This window comes from Heterodontus francisci, chromosome 6, assembly GCF_036365525.1.
Source record: "Heterodontus francisci isolate sHetFra1 chromosome 6, sHetFra1.hap1, whole genome shotgun sequence".
NCBI lineage: Eukaryota > Metazoa > Chordata > Chondrichthyes > Heterodontiformes > Heterodontidae > Heterodontus > Heterodontus francisci.
The window spans coordinates 92,352,558-92,367,379 of NC_090376.1; the positions used below are offsets into that span (position 1 = coordinate 92,352,558).

Consider the following 14,822-nt stretch of genomic DNA (forward strand, 5'->3'; position numbering starts at 1 on the left):
TGAGCACTTGAAAGGCCATAGCATACAAGGCTATGGGCCAAGTGCTAGAAAATGGGATTAGAATAGATAGGCTTGATGGCCGGTGCGGACACGGTGGGCCGAAGGGCCTGTTTCTGTGCGTACAACTCTGAGAACAATGGTTTGTAAATTTTGCATGAGCTACCTGCCTCACCTCCATTAACAAGCCATTCAAAGCCATCTTGGAACATTAATACTGGTGGAGATGAGCCTCAAAGTGTAAACACAAAGAATGGAACCCTGAGAGATTGGAATTTAGACATGATCTAATTAAATTGCAAAAGAGAGAATATACTGGACAATCGTGTGACAGTCTCTCCATCTATCTGAAAATTTGCCATTTCTTCTTTCAACAGCAGGCAAACACCTGCTTTGACCAGTGCAGGGCCCAACTGGAGTTCTGTCTCTGTCTCACTCCTCTCTTTCTGTAATCCTGTCAGTTCACACTGCTTGTAGACTGCAAAACATCCAAGTCTATCATTGCTGCGGACAGAGACGCTGGGGAGAAAACCATCTACATCACAGTCTCCAAGAAAATCCTGAAGCAATTAGTCACCTAGACCAGCCAGAAACCTCAGGACCACGAGTTCAGCCGGAAGACAACTGAATTACCAGACTCCACAGACTGTATATTCTTTAATTTGTTGAGACTTAATCCAACCAATCTGTTGTTCTTCACTCTGTTCCCCACTTGTGTGTGCGTGAGAAAGTTGAAGCGTAGTTTATTATTTTACTTAGATCGGGTTTTGGTTTTAAGTACAATAAACTAACCTCTTTCTTGTTTAAACTCAAGAAAACCTGTCTGATTGTTTTTTTTTATGATGATAGATAAAGGGTTAAACACTCACTGAATTGATAAGTATTTCCACTGCTTAAAAGAAAGCTGCATTTTCTGACAACGCAACCGCTACGTGGCGCAGTACTTGCACATGCACAATTGCAGCCTCATGCACTGAAATGTCACTGTCTGCGACATTCTAGGTAGCTGCCAGAATTAAAGATGGCACTGCTCAATTTTTTACAAAAAACAAATTCAATTCAATCGCTGCGATCCCACTCCACCCCCAACAATATCCCGCTTCTCTCGCCCAGCGATGCCACCCGCGCCCATCTGCTCACTGCTTGCTCCCGGCCTCGCCACTACCTTCCCTCAGCCACATGCTCCCCCCAACCTGTCGACCACTCACTCCCACTCGCCGCTTCATCCTCATCAGCCACTTGCTCCACTTACCGCTGCAACGCACCCCCCCCACCCCCCCACCGACTCGACAGCCACCCGCTCCAGAACTTGCCGCTTCATTCCCCGCTTCTCCTCCGCACCACTGCCTCCCGCCTCTCCACGGGGGGAAGCGGGCAAAAGGGAGAGTGGCAAGATAGGGATCGGCAGGGGAGGGGACGGAGACCGTGACCGAGTGACTGGGGGAGAAGGGGACGTGGGAGGGAGCGGAGGCCGGGGGAGAAGCAGGAGGGACGGGCCAGTGGGGGGATGAAGTGGCAAGGCCTGGAGTGAATGGCTGATGAGGGAGGGTGGCTTTCAACTAGTGAGCGGAGCGAGGGGCTGATGGGGCTGAAGTGGCGAGCAAGAGCAAGTGGACAACAGGGGTGGGGTTTGAAGTGGGGAGGGGGAGCGAATGGCCGACAGCTGGGGGTGGGTGGGGGTTTTAAGCGGGGAGTATGTGGCTGAGGGAAGGCAGCAGATATGCCAGGGGCGAGTGGCGAGCAGACGGGCGTGGGAGGCAGCGCCGGGAAAGAGAAGCGGGATGACATTCCAGTACGCGATGACATCATCTTGCACATGCGTGAATTAATCCTGGCAAGAATGTAGGCTGCGTATGCGCAGCACCTTACTGACAGCAAGAGACCATTCTGCACATGTGCGCAGCTGGGAGCGCTCTGATGACATCGGGGCGCCTGATGCGTTGTCAGGAGTCACTTTGTTAAAAGAAATAAACCCAGTTACAGTCAAACTAGGAGAGGGGCAAGAGGGGCGCCTTTCGACCTCGTCTCACCTAATTGTAACAGCAGTAATTTTATTATTTGGTCTAAACTCAATTAATATTAACATTTGTCCATGCTTCTAAACACTGCTTTTTTGACCCTTTTCTCCATTAATCGTTGGTACAGTCAGTGAAGTTTATGTGTAGTTGTGTCATAGAATCATAGTCATAGAGTTATACAGCACAGAAACAGGCCCATCGTGTCCGTGCTGGCCATCAAGCACCTATCCTAATCCCATTTTCCAGCACTTGGCCCGTAGCCTTGTATGCTATGGCATTTCAAGTGCTCATGTAAACACTTCTTAAATGTTATGAAGGGTCCTGCCTCTACCACACCTTCAGGCAGTGTTCCAGATTCCAACCATCCTCAGGGTGAAAAAAAGTTTTCCTCAAATCCCCTGTGGTTAGCACCGCAGCCTCACAGCTCCAGAGACCCAGGTTCAATTCTGGGTACTGCCTGTGTGGAGTTTGCAAGTTTTCCCTGTGTCTGCGTGGGTTTTCTCCGGGTGCTCCGGTTTCCTCCCACAAGCCAAAAGACTTACAGGTTGGTAGGTAAATTGGCCATTATAAATTGCCCCGTGTATAGGTAGGTGGTAGGGAAATATAGGGACAGGTGGGGATGTGGTAGGAGTATGGAATTAGTCTAGGATTAGTATAAATGGGTGGTTGATGGTCGGCACAGACTCGGTGGGCCGAAGGGCCTGTTTCAGTGCTGTATCTCTGAACTGAACTGAACTGAAACCTCCTGCCCCTTAACTTAAATCTATGCCCCCTCGTTATTGACCACCCTATCTATGCCCCTCATAATTTTGTATACCCCTACCAGGTCTCCCCTCAGCCTTCTCTGCTCTAAGGAAAACAACCCTAGCATATCTTCTCTTCCTAGCTGAAAAGTTCCAGCCCAGGCAACATCCTGGTGAATCTCCTCTGCACCCTCTCCAGTACAGTTACATCCTTCCTATAGTGTGGTGTCCAGAACTGTACACAGTACTCCAGCTGTGGCCCAACTAGCGTTTTATACAGCTCCATCATAACCTCCCTGCTCTTATATTCTATGCCTTGGCTAATAAGGCAAGTATCCCATATGCCTCCCGAACCACCTTATCTACCTGAGCTGCTGTCTTCAGTGATCTATGGACAAATACACCAAAGTCCCTCTGACCCTCTGTACATCCTAGGCTCCTACCACATTGTATATTCCCTTGCCTTGTTAGACCTCCCAAAATGCATCACCTCACACTTCTCAGGATTAAATTCCATTTGCCACTGCTCTCTCTGCCCATCATACGAGCCCATCTATATCGTCCTGTAATCTAAGGTTTTCCTCCTCACTATTTACTATACCAGCAATTTTCGTGTCATCTGTGAACTTAATGATCATACCTCCGATAATCATGTCTAAATCATTACTGTACACTACAGACAGCAAGGGTCCCAGCACCGATTCCTACGGTACACCACTGGTCACAGGCTTCCAATCGCAAAAACAACTTTTGACCATCAACCTCTGCCTCCTGCCACAAATTCAATTTTGGAGCCACTTTACCAAATTGCCTTGGATCTTATGGGCTCTTATCTTCTTAACCAATCTCCCATGCGGGACCTTATCAAAAGCCTCACTGAAGTCCATGCAGACAACATCAACAGCTTTACCCTCATCTACACACCTAGTCACCTTGAAAAATTCAATAAAGTTTGTTAGACATGATCTCCCTCTGACAAAGCCATACTGACTATCCTTGATGAATCCCTGCCTCTCCAAGTGGAGATTAATCCTGTCCCTCAGAATTTTTCCAATAGTTTCCATAGCACTGATGTTAGATTCACCGGCCTGTAATTACCTGGTTTATCCCTGCTACCCTTCTTAAATAATGGTACCACATTCACTGTCCTCCAGTCCTCTGGCACCTCTCCTGTGGCCAGAGAAGATTTGAAAATTTGTGTCAGAGCCCCTGCTGTCTCCTCCCTTGCCTCACATAACACCCTGGGATACAAGTCATCTGAGCCCAGGGATTTATCCACTTTTAAGCCCGCTAAAACCGCTAATACCTCCTCCCTTTCAGTGCTAATTTATTCGAGTTTATCACTATCCCCCTCCCTGATCTCTACACCTATATCGTCCTTCTCCATAGTGAACACAGATGAAAAGTAATCTTTTAAAACCTCACCTACGTCTTCCGGCTCCACACACAGATTGCCACTTTGGTCCTTAATGGGCCCTACTTTTTCCCTGGTTATCCTCTTGCCCTTAATATACCTATAAAACGCCTTGGGATTTTCCTTTATCTTGCCCGCCAGTGTTTCTTCATGCCCCCCTCCCTTTGCTCTCCTAATTACTTTTTTAAGTACCCCCTCTACATTTTCTATACTCCTCTAGGCCCTCCACTGTTTTCAGCCCCCTGAATCTGCCATAAGCCTCCTTTTTTTGCCTTATCCAGTCCTCTATATCCTTTGACTTCCAGGGTTCCATAGACTTGTTGGTTCTACCCTTCACCTTTACGGGAACATGCTGGCCCTGAACTCTCACTATTTCCTTTTTGAATGACTCCCACTGGTCTGGTGTAGACTTTCCTACAAGTAACTGTTCCCAGTCCACTTTGGCCAGATCCTGTTTTATCATATTGAAATCGATCTTCCCCCAATTCAGTACCTTTATTTCCGGTCCATCTTTGTCCTTTTCCATAACTACCTTAAATCTGTACAACACATTATCAGGTTTCTCTGGCTGGGTAGTTGACCAAGGGTATGTCTGCGAAAGATGGATCAAATCTCTCGAACGATAATCACTGCTATAGGGCAATCTAACTCCAGGATTTCATTGCCTACCCTCAAAATCCTGTTCATTATGTCGGCAAATACCATCTCAAGATCTCTCTAACACAAAGTAGAACATTTCTAAAATAAGTCACATCGGGATCCAGCATTGATGCTATTTTTGCTTGTTTAACTGCAGTTAATGTGGAATGTACAAATTTACTCAAGATTTACTTAATTCCCATATAATGCTAATTTCAGAAAATGCTGAGAATAGTATGGTTTGTCAGCATCTGAAGAAAGAAAAAATAGGCTAACAATTTGGGAGTAAGCCTTGGCAAAATCTGGAAGATAAATGAGCCTTACTATCACACTGAACAAAACGAAGAGAACGCACAAAAATCATAGCAGATATGGCTGCCTGCTATAATACAGAAACAGTTGATGGATATAATAGCCTAAATAATTTGTTTTTGTTATTGTATAAATGCCTGTGAATACATTATTTAAAAAAGCAAGAAAGAGGTTAAAAAATTGCTGGTTGATATGAATTGTAAAAGTCAGTCTGAAGTTATTTTTTGGGTTTATTGGAGACATACTCCAATATCTATTTTCAGCCATTTTCATTGGGACAGCATTCAATCTGATGAACTGTAAATTCTTTGATGAGGTTTTAAGTCAAGTCAAATTGGCACTCTGAACACAAAGCAAATTCTTTTTATTTGCAGGCTGACGCACAAGTTGACAAGGAAAGGCAGAATTTTTATGAAGCTTCATTGGAGTATGTGTTCAAAGTTCAAGAAGTTCAGGAGAAGAAGAAATTTGAGTTTGTTGAACCTGTAAGTCGATGCTCCAGTTTCCCAACCAGTTGCACTATGTTGCAATCTTTTGCTAAACAATACTGCAGGATTTCTTTAGTGTGAACTGTGAGGAGCTGTCTTTACAGAGCAAATAAATTGCTTTTAACGAATTTAATACACTTCAAAAAAAAAACAGCATTTATATATTTTTGCATCTATTTATTTGCATATGTAACAATGCTAAAACTACATTTTTAAAAACCAAACTATTTTTCACATTTTTAACGCGAAGTCTGGTACTATGTTGGGGTAAATAATGATAGAATGGTTACAGCACAGAAGGAGGCCTTCAGCATGTTGTTTACATACGAACATACGAATTAGGAGCAGGAGTAGACCAGTCGGCCCTTCGAGCCAGCACCGCCATTCAAAAAGTTCACGGCTGAACTGATTTCTCCACATTACAACCTATCCCCAATAATCTTTCACCCCCTTGCTTATCAAGAATCTATCTCCCTCTGCCTTAAACATATTCAAAGACTCTGCTTCCACTGCCTTTTGAGGAAGAGAGTTCCAAAGATTCATGACCCTCTGAGAGAAAAGATTTCTCCTCATCTCTGTCTTAGATGGGCGTTCCCTTATTTTTAAACAGTGACCCCTGGTTCTACATTCTCCCACAAAGGGAAACATCCTTTCCACATCGACCCTGTCAAGACCCCTCAGAATCTTATATGTTTCAATCAAGTCGCCTCTTACTCTTCTAAATTCCAGCGGATACAAGCCTGTCCTGTCCAATCTTCCCTCATAAGATAGCCTGTCCAATCCAGGTGTCAGTCCAGTAAACCTTCTTTGAACTGCTTCCAATGCATTTACAACCTTCCTTAAATAAGGAGACCAATACTGTACACAGTACTCCAGATGTGGTCTCACCAATGCCCTGAAGCGTAACCTTTTGTATTCAATTCCCCTCACGATAAACGAAAATATTCTATTAGCTTTCCGAATGAGGTGCTGTACCTGCTACTAACCTTTTGCAATTCATGCACTTGGACACCCAGATCCTGCATCTCAGAGCTCTGCAATCTCTCATCATTTAGATAAATAAGCTTCTTTGTTATTCTTCCTGCCAAACTGGACAACTTCACTTTTTCCCACATTAAACTCCATCTGTCAGATTTTTGCCCACTCATTTAACCTATCTATACCCCTTTGTAGCCTCCTTAGGTCCTCTTCACAATCTACTTTCCTACCTATCTTTGTATCATCAGCAAATTTAGCAACCATACCTTTGATCCCTTCATCTAAGTCATTTATATAAATTGTAAAAAGTTGAGGCCCCAGCACAGATCCCTGTGGCACACCACTCATTACATCTTGCCAACCAGAAAATGACCCATTTATGCCTATTCTCTGTTTCCTGTTAGCTAGCAATCTTCTATCCATGCCAATATGTTACCCCCTACACCATGAGCTTTTTTTTTCTGCAATAATATGGAGTAGCCATATAAATACTGTGGCTACAAGAGCAGGTCAGAGGCTGGGAATCCTGAGGCGAGGAACTCACCTCCTGACTCCCCAAAGCCTGTCCACCATCTACAAGGCACAAGTCAGGAGTGTGATGGAATACTCTCCACTTGCCTGGATGGGTGCAGTTCCAACAACACTCAAGAAGCTCGACACCATCCAGGACAAAGCAGCCCGCTTGATTGGCACCCCATCTACAAACATTCACTCCCTCCACCACCGACGCACAGTGGCAGCAGTGTGTACCATCTACAAGATGCACTGCAGCAATGCACCAAGGCTCCTTAGACAGCACCTTCCAAACCCGCGACCTCTACCAACTCGAAGGTCAAGGGCAGCAAATACATGGGAAGACCACCACCTGGAAGTTCCCCTCCAAGTCACACACCATCCTGGCTTGGAACTATATCGTCATTCCTTCACTGTCGCTGGGTCAAAATCCTGGAACTCCCTTCCTAACAGCACTGTGGGTATACCTACCAAAAATGGACTGCAGCGGTTCAAGAAGGCAGCTCACCACCACCTTCTCAAGGGATCGGCAATAAATGCTGACCTGGCCAGTGATGCCTATATCCCATGAATTAATAAAAAAAAAATGTGGCACATTGTCAAATGCCTTTTGGAAATCTAAGTACAATACATCCACTGGTTCCTCTTTATTAAAACACATGTAAATTCCTCAAAGAACTCCAATAAATTGGTTAAACATGATATCCCTTTCACAAAACCATGTTGACTCTGCCTGATTACCTTCAATTTTTCTAAATGCACTGCTTTAATGTCTTTAATAATAGCTTCTAACATTTACCCTCAGACAGATGTTAAGCTCTATTCATCTATCCCTTCACCTAATTTGCCAGTTTAGCTAGCTCTGCTTTCATGCATTCTTAATTGCCCTTATTTAAGTTTAAAATACTGGTCTTGGACCCACTCTTCTCTCCCTCAAACTGAATGTAAAATTCAATCATATTATGATCGCTGCTACCTAGGGGTGCCTTAACTATGAGGTCATTAATTAATCCTATCTCATTGCACAATACCAGGTCTAGTATAGCCTGCTGTCTGGTTGGCTCCAGAACATACGGTTCCAAGAAATTATCCCGAAATTTTCTATGTACTCCTTATCTAGACTACCTCTGGCCATCTGATTTTTCCAGTCTATATGTAGGTTAAAACCCCCCATGATTACCATCGTAACTTTCGGACAGGCTGTCATTATTTCTTCCTGTGTGCCCCGTCCTACAGTGTGGTTAACGTTAGATGGCCTGTACACCACTCCCACAAGTGATATTTGCCTTTATGATTTCTCATCTCTACCCAAACTGCTTCTACATCCTGGTCTCCTGAACTTAGGTCATCCCTCTGTATTGCGCTAATACCATCATTAATTAACAGAGCCTCCCCTCCACATTTTCCTAGCTTCCTGTCCTTCCTAAATGCCATGGGCCCTTCAATATTCAGGTCCCAATCTATGTCATCCTTCAGCCATGTCTCTGTAATGGCTATCAGATCATACTTATTTATTTCTATTTGTGCTCTCAGTTCATCTGTTTTGTTTCGAATGCTACGTGCATTCAGATACAGAGCCTTTAGTTTTGTCCTTTTATTATTTTTGTAACCTCTAGCCTTATCTGGTGACTTACTCTTAGGAAGAGACAGAGTGTACAAATCTGTCACAGTCTGTTTATCATTTCCCACAGTAATACCTTCCTCTCTTGCCTTGGCCCTACTCCTTGATTTACCATATCTTCCCAAGTTTGATTCCTTGCCCCCACAATTCAGTTTAAAACTCTCTCCACTTCCCTAGTTATACGGCTCGCAGGAACACCGGCCCCAGCACGGTTCAAGTGTAGACCATCCCAGCTGTACAGCCACCACTTTCCCCAGTACTGGTGCCAGTGCCCCACGAACCGGAACCCACTTCTGCCACACCAGTCTTTGAGCCATGCGTTAATTTCTCTAATCATATTCGCCCTATGCCAATTTGCATGTGGCTCAGATAATAATCCAGGGATTATTACCTTTGAGGTTCTGTTTATTTAATGCCTAATTCCTCATACTAACTATGCAGAACCTATTTCCTTGTCCTGCCTATGTGTTTCTACCTACATGGACCACGACGACTGGATCCTCCCTCTCCCACTGTAAGTTCCTCTTCAGCCCTGGGCAGATGTCCCGAGCCCTGGCACCTGGCAGGCAACACAACCGTCTGGACTCTCGCTCTTTGCTGCAGAGAACAGTGTCAATCCCCCTAACTATACTGTCTCCTACTACCCTTACAATCTTTTATTCTCTCTACACTTGAATGACTTCCTGTACCATGATGTCATGGTCAGGTTGCTCATCCACTCTGCAGCCCCCACTCTCATCCAAACAAGTTGAAAGAACCTCAGACCTGTTGGACAGTCGTAAAGGCTGAGGCTCCTGCACTCCTGCCTTCTGGGACCCCTTACCTGCCTCAGCTGCAGCCACGCTCTCCTGTCCCTGACCACTGACCAAATCAGAAGACCCTATCCTAAGGGGTGTGACCACCTCCTGGTACAAAGTGTCCAGGTAACTTTCCCCTCCCTGATTTGTCGCAGTGTCTGCTGCTTGGCCTCCAGTTCAGTGAATCTGAGCCAAAGCTCTTTGCACTGCAAACACTTACTGCAGATATGTTTGCCCTACATTACACTGGCATCCAGGAGCTCCCACATGCTGCAGCCGTGACACATCACCTGTCCTGCCATCCTTATTGTGTTTCAACTAAATACTTAATTATTTTATCCAATTATTTATTTTATTTTCCTTTTTATGTGTTTTATTAAGCTTACCATTAGTTCCTTTATTATTTTTAACGTTAGGATTAGAATAGACCTTAACCACTTAGATACTCACCTAATAGCTAGCTTCTTGCCCAGCCAATCACCTACCTGCTTGCTTGTGATGTCACACTCGATTTTCTTTGAAGGACTATTTCTACTGAACTGGATAGAATGGAGGCTAGCCTGTCCCCACACACCGCGCTCTTTTTGAAGTGAAGCCTCTCCCTGCACTCCGCGCTGTTTTTGAAGTGAAGGCACTCCCCGCAGTCTGCACTCTTTTTGAAGTGAAGCCTCTCCCAACACGCTGCGCTCTTTCTGAAGTGAAGCCTTTCCCAGCACTCTGCACTCTTTTTGAAGTGAAGCCTCTCCCAGCATTCTGCGCTCTTTTTGAAGTGAAGCCTCTCCCAGCACTTCGCGTTCTTTTTGAAGTGAAGCCTCTGCCAGCACTCCGTGCTCTTTTTGAAGTGAAGGCTCTCCCAGCACGCGTTCTTTTTGAAGTGAAGTCTCTGCCAGCACTCTGCATTCTTTTTGAAGTGAAGCCTTTCCCCGTACTCAGCGCTTTTTTTGAAGTGAAGCTTGTCCCAGCACTCCGCGCTTTTTTTGAAGTGAAGCCTCTCCCAGCACTCTGCTCTCTTTTTGAAGTGAAGCCTCTCCTAGCACTCTGCGCTCTTTTTGAAGTGAAGCCTCTCCCAGCACTCTGCACTCTATTTGAAGTGAAGCCTCTCCCCGTACTCCGCGCTTTTTTTGAAGTGAAGCCTCTCCCCGTACTCCGCGCTTTTTTTGAAGTGAAGCCTCTCCCAGCACTCTGCACTTTTTTTTTGAAGTGAAGCTTCTCCCGCCCTCCCTGCTCTTTTCAAACTTTCGGTGCCAGTTCTCTGCAAGAGCAACTCAGCTCGTCCCAGTCCCCTGCTCTTTCCCTATAGTCCTGCAAATGTTTTCTCTTTAGTTGCTTATCCAATCTCCTTTTGAAAGCTCCTGTCCTATCTGCCTCCACCACACACTCAGGTAGTGCATTCCAGATCCTAACCACTTGCTACGTAAAAGAGGTTTTCCTCATGTTGCCGTTGGTTCTTTTGCCAGTTACCTTAAATCGATGTCCTTTGGTTCTCGATCCTTCCCCCAATGAGAACAGTATCTCTCTATCTACTCTATGATTTTCAATACTTCTGTCAAATTTCCTGTCAACTTTCTCTTCTCAACCCTAGCTTCTCCAATCTATCCACATAACTCCCTTATCCCTGGAACCATTCATGTAAATCTTTTCTCTAAAGCCTGAAGTGCGGTGCCCAGAATTGGACACAATACTCCAGTTGAGGCGAAAACAGAGTTTTATATAGGTTCATGATAACTTCCTTGCTTTTGTACTTTATGCCTCTATTTATAAAAGGCAGGACCTCTCATGCCTTTTTAACCACTTTCTCATCCTGTCTGCCACTGTCAACTTCAGTTTTCTGTAAATCTCATGGTAATCAAGTAAAAGCATACTGTATTCTGTTTCACAGGTAGAAGAGAAAGTAAATTTCTTGCTTTCAGATTCTGTTAGACCAAGTGCTTTTTTGATCTGTGCTTGCATTGGGCTGAGTACCTTGCCACAAGAAAGACCTTGGAAAATGTAAGCTCTAAAGTCTTGTATCTAGTGTGCATCTGTAGTGTCTGAAAGCGTCCATCACACTTGCAAGAATCACACATCCACAGTGCCCATCATCCTTACAAGGGTCACGTATCCACTGTGCCCATCACATTGGCATCTGATTACCTCAAATATATTCCTTTAAAAAGTTTTTTTAAAAATCAGTTACTGAAAGAATAGGCACTGCAGGAAATATGAATAAACAGGTAGGAAACCTAACAAAGCTAACCATATAATTCAAAGTGTTCTTTTAAATTAGTTCAAGCAACCATTTCAGTAACTTTAGTCCTTAAAATATATTACTATAAAAAGTTAAAGAATTCACAAAACATATCATTAGACTAATCCAAACTGTTGTCTCTGATTCTTGGAAGTGCTTGAAATGATGGGCTGGATTTTATGGGCTCCAATGGGACAGGAACAGAGGCGGGGGTGGTGGGGTTCCTATAAAATTGTGTCGGATGGCAGAGGGCGGAGTGCCTGTCACCTTACCGATGCCTTCCGATATAGTCCAAGACAGGGAAAGCTGAGGACGGCCTTCCCGCCCCAGGCCAATTGAGGACCTTAAGGTCTTCCTGCAGTACCGGCAGTGGCCGGTGCTCCCAGTGGCGCTGCCAGTCTTTCGATTGGCTGGCAGTTCTTGGAGACAGGAGCTCACTCTTCAAAGAGATGGCATCCCCAATGGCGGCGTGCAAATAATTGCCTGCCCATGTGTAATTGCAATGGGGGTCCTACGGAGGGCCGAGTCAGGGTCTCCCCGCACATTCCAGCCCACCGCTGAGATTCAGTCATCAGAACAAAATTCAACTGAATAAGGCTTGACCCTTTATCAGAGGACCAGGTTTTGAGTTCTTTTTCATTCCTATAGCTATCATTGTTTATGTGAAACTTCTGTAAACGAAGCTAAATGGATTGCGTGCCAGCACTCCCAGGGTGCACCTATTATGACGTGCAAACATCCAGCCTGCCGTGCCTGCTGTTTAAGGCTACAGCACTTTTTTTAGTTTAATGAATATGGAACAAGACTTGCAAAAAGGAACACAAAGCATGCTGTATGACTGACTGGTCTTGCTGTCAATCACTTAAAAAATCCTGATTCAAACTTTTTTTTGAGATGTGTATAACTTTTCAGAAGAAAGCAGATGATATCAGCAGAAAGCCTATCTATTCACCGTGTTCCAAGGCATTTGTAAGCCTGCTCCCCATCCCTCCATTGATTGAAATCCAGCAACAACATTATTACACCACATCAACCCTCTCTATTACCTCATCAAAAAATTTAACTGAGTCGGTTAAACACTGTTTAAGATTTGGTGTTTGCTTTAATTTGATCATAAGACTTAGATCAATTACAATTACAGAATAAGTTGGGAGAGCAGATCTAAAAGGGACTTCCAGCTCAGACTAATGACAAAACCACGTGGGTATGAGGGTGTTTTCACAAGTTTCACAGACCTTAAGTTTTCCACAATAAGCACAAACTCTTGATACTTAGCAAAGGGCAGTGGTCAGCAGTTGTGTTTGCCATGGAACACTAGTCCTCGATCTCCAGTTAACTGGACACCTTGTCTCTTGGCTGAAATCCATCTTCTGTCTTCTCTTCTTGATGATGCGCACATAGTGTCTAACAAAAGCTTTGAGTTTTATTAATGTTTCTATAAACATCAATGGCTCAGTCAACAGATATTGATTTCCCTTTTTAAATGTAGTGCTTGATCCTGAATCAATTCCTTTCCCTTGGTATTTGTTTCAAAGATCCACTGTTCTTGCTTGGAGGCTTATAAATGTTTATACTTGTGTCCAAGTTAAATAGATTAACCTCAGCTTTCATTATTTGGGAGAGATCACCTAATTCCATGACAATATGAAAGGCACAATTCAGCATAGCGGTGCCTCATCAAACCCCTTTCCTATCCTGAGTGGTGTGAAACAGGGCTGTGTTCTCGCACCTACACTGTTTGGGATGATCTTCTCCCTGCTGTTCTCTCATGCGTTCAAGTCTTCAAGAGAAGGAATTTTCCTCCACACAAGATCAGATGGCAGGTTGTTCAACCTTGCCCGTCTAAGAGCGAAGACCAAAGTACGGAAGGTCCTCATCAGGGAACTCCTCTTTGCTGACTATGCTGCATTAACATCTCACACTGAAGAGTGTCTGCAGAGACTCATCGACAGGATTGCGGCTGCCTGCACCGAACTTGGCCTAACCATCAGCCTCAAGAAAATGAATATCAAGGGACAGGACATCAGAAATGCTCCATCCATCAATATCGGCGACCATGTTCTGGAAGTGGTTCAAGAGTTCACCTACCTAGGCTCAACTATCACCAGTAACCTGTCTCTCGATGCAGAAATCAACAAGCACATGGGAAAGGCGTCTGCTGCTATGTCCAGACTGGCCAAGAGAGTGTGGGAAAATGGCGCACTGACACGGAACACAAAAGTCCGAGTGTATCAAGCCTGTGTCCTCAGTACCTTGCTCTACGGCAGCGAGGCCTGGACAACGTATGTCAGCCAAGAGCAACATCTCAATTCATCCCATCTTTGCTGCCTCTGGAGAATACTTGGCATCAGGTGGCAGGACCGTATCTCCAACACAGAAGTCCTCGAGGTGGCCAACATCCCCAGCATATACACCCTACTGAGCCAGCGGCACTTGAGATAGCTTGGCCATGTGAGCCGCATGGAAGATGGCAGGATCCCCAAGGACGTATTGTACAGCGAGCTCATCACTGGTATCAGACCCACCGGCCGTCCATGTCTCGGCTTTAAAGACGCCTGCAAACACAACATGAAGTCCTGTGACATTGATCACAAGTAGTGGGAGTCAGTTGCCAGTGATCGCCAGAGCTGGCGGACAGCCATAAAGGCGGGGCTAAAGAGTGGCGAGTCAAAGAGACTTAGCAGTTGGCAGGAAAAAAGACAGAAGCGCAAGGGGAGAGCCAACTGTGTAACAGCCTGACAACCAATTTTATCTGCAGCACCTGTGGAAGAGGTTGTCACTCTAGAATTGGCCTTTATAGCCACTCCAGGCGCTGCTCCACACACCACTGACCACCTCCAGGCGCTTACCCATTGTCTCTCGAGACAAGGAGGCCAAAGAAGAAGAAAGAAGATGATATAGGTCTTCAATCACCTTGTCTACAAAGATTCATAATATATAGTATAATAATAGTGCTAACATGCTGTGTATGACACAAAACTAGCCTTATCGCTCTTACCAACCCCAGTACCAGTTTCAACCACAAGACTCCACTCTTACAGTTGGCCCATCGAGTTCCCTCACCTGCCCCAGGTC

At 44.9% G+C, this 14,822-nt stretch overlaps 1 protein-coding gene across 3 annotated transcripts in view; it reads left to right on the top strand.

The window, feature by feature from the left end:
• Positions 1-14,822, top strand: part of arhgap42a (Rho GTPase activating protein 42a) — a 503,828-nt gene that overhangs the window by 344,389 nt on the left and 144,617 nt on the right. For all 3 annotated transcript variants that reach the window (XM_068034054.1, XM_068034055.1, XM_068034056.1), the window contains one exon: positions 5,498-5,608. In XM_068034054.1, the coding sequence (XP_067890155.1) occupies positions 5,498-5,608 (111 nt within the window). The remainder of the gene's footprint in view (positions 1-5,497; positions 5,609-14,822) is intronic.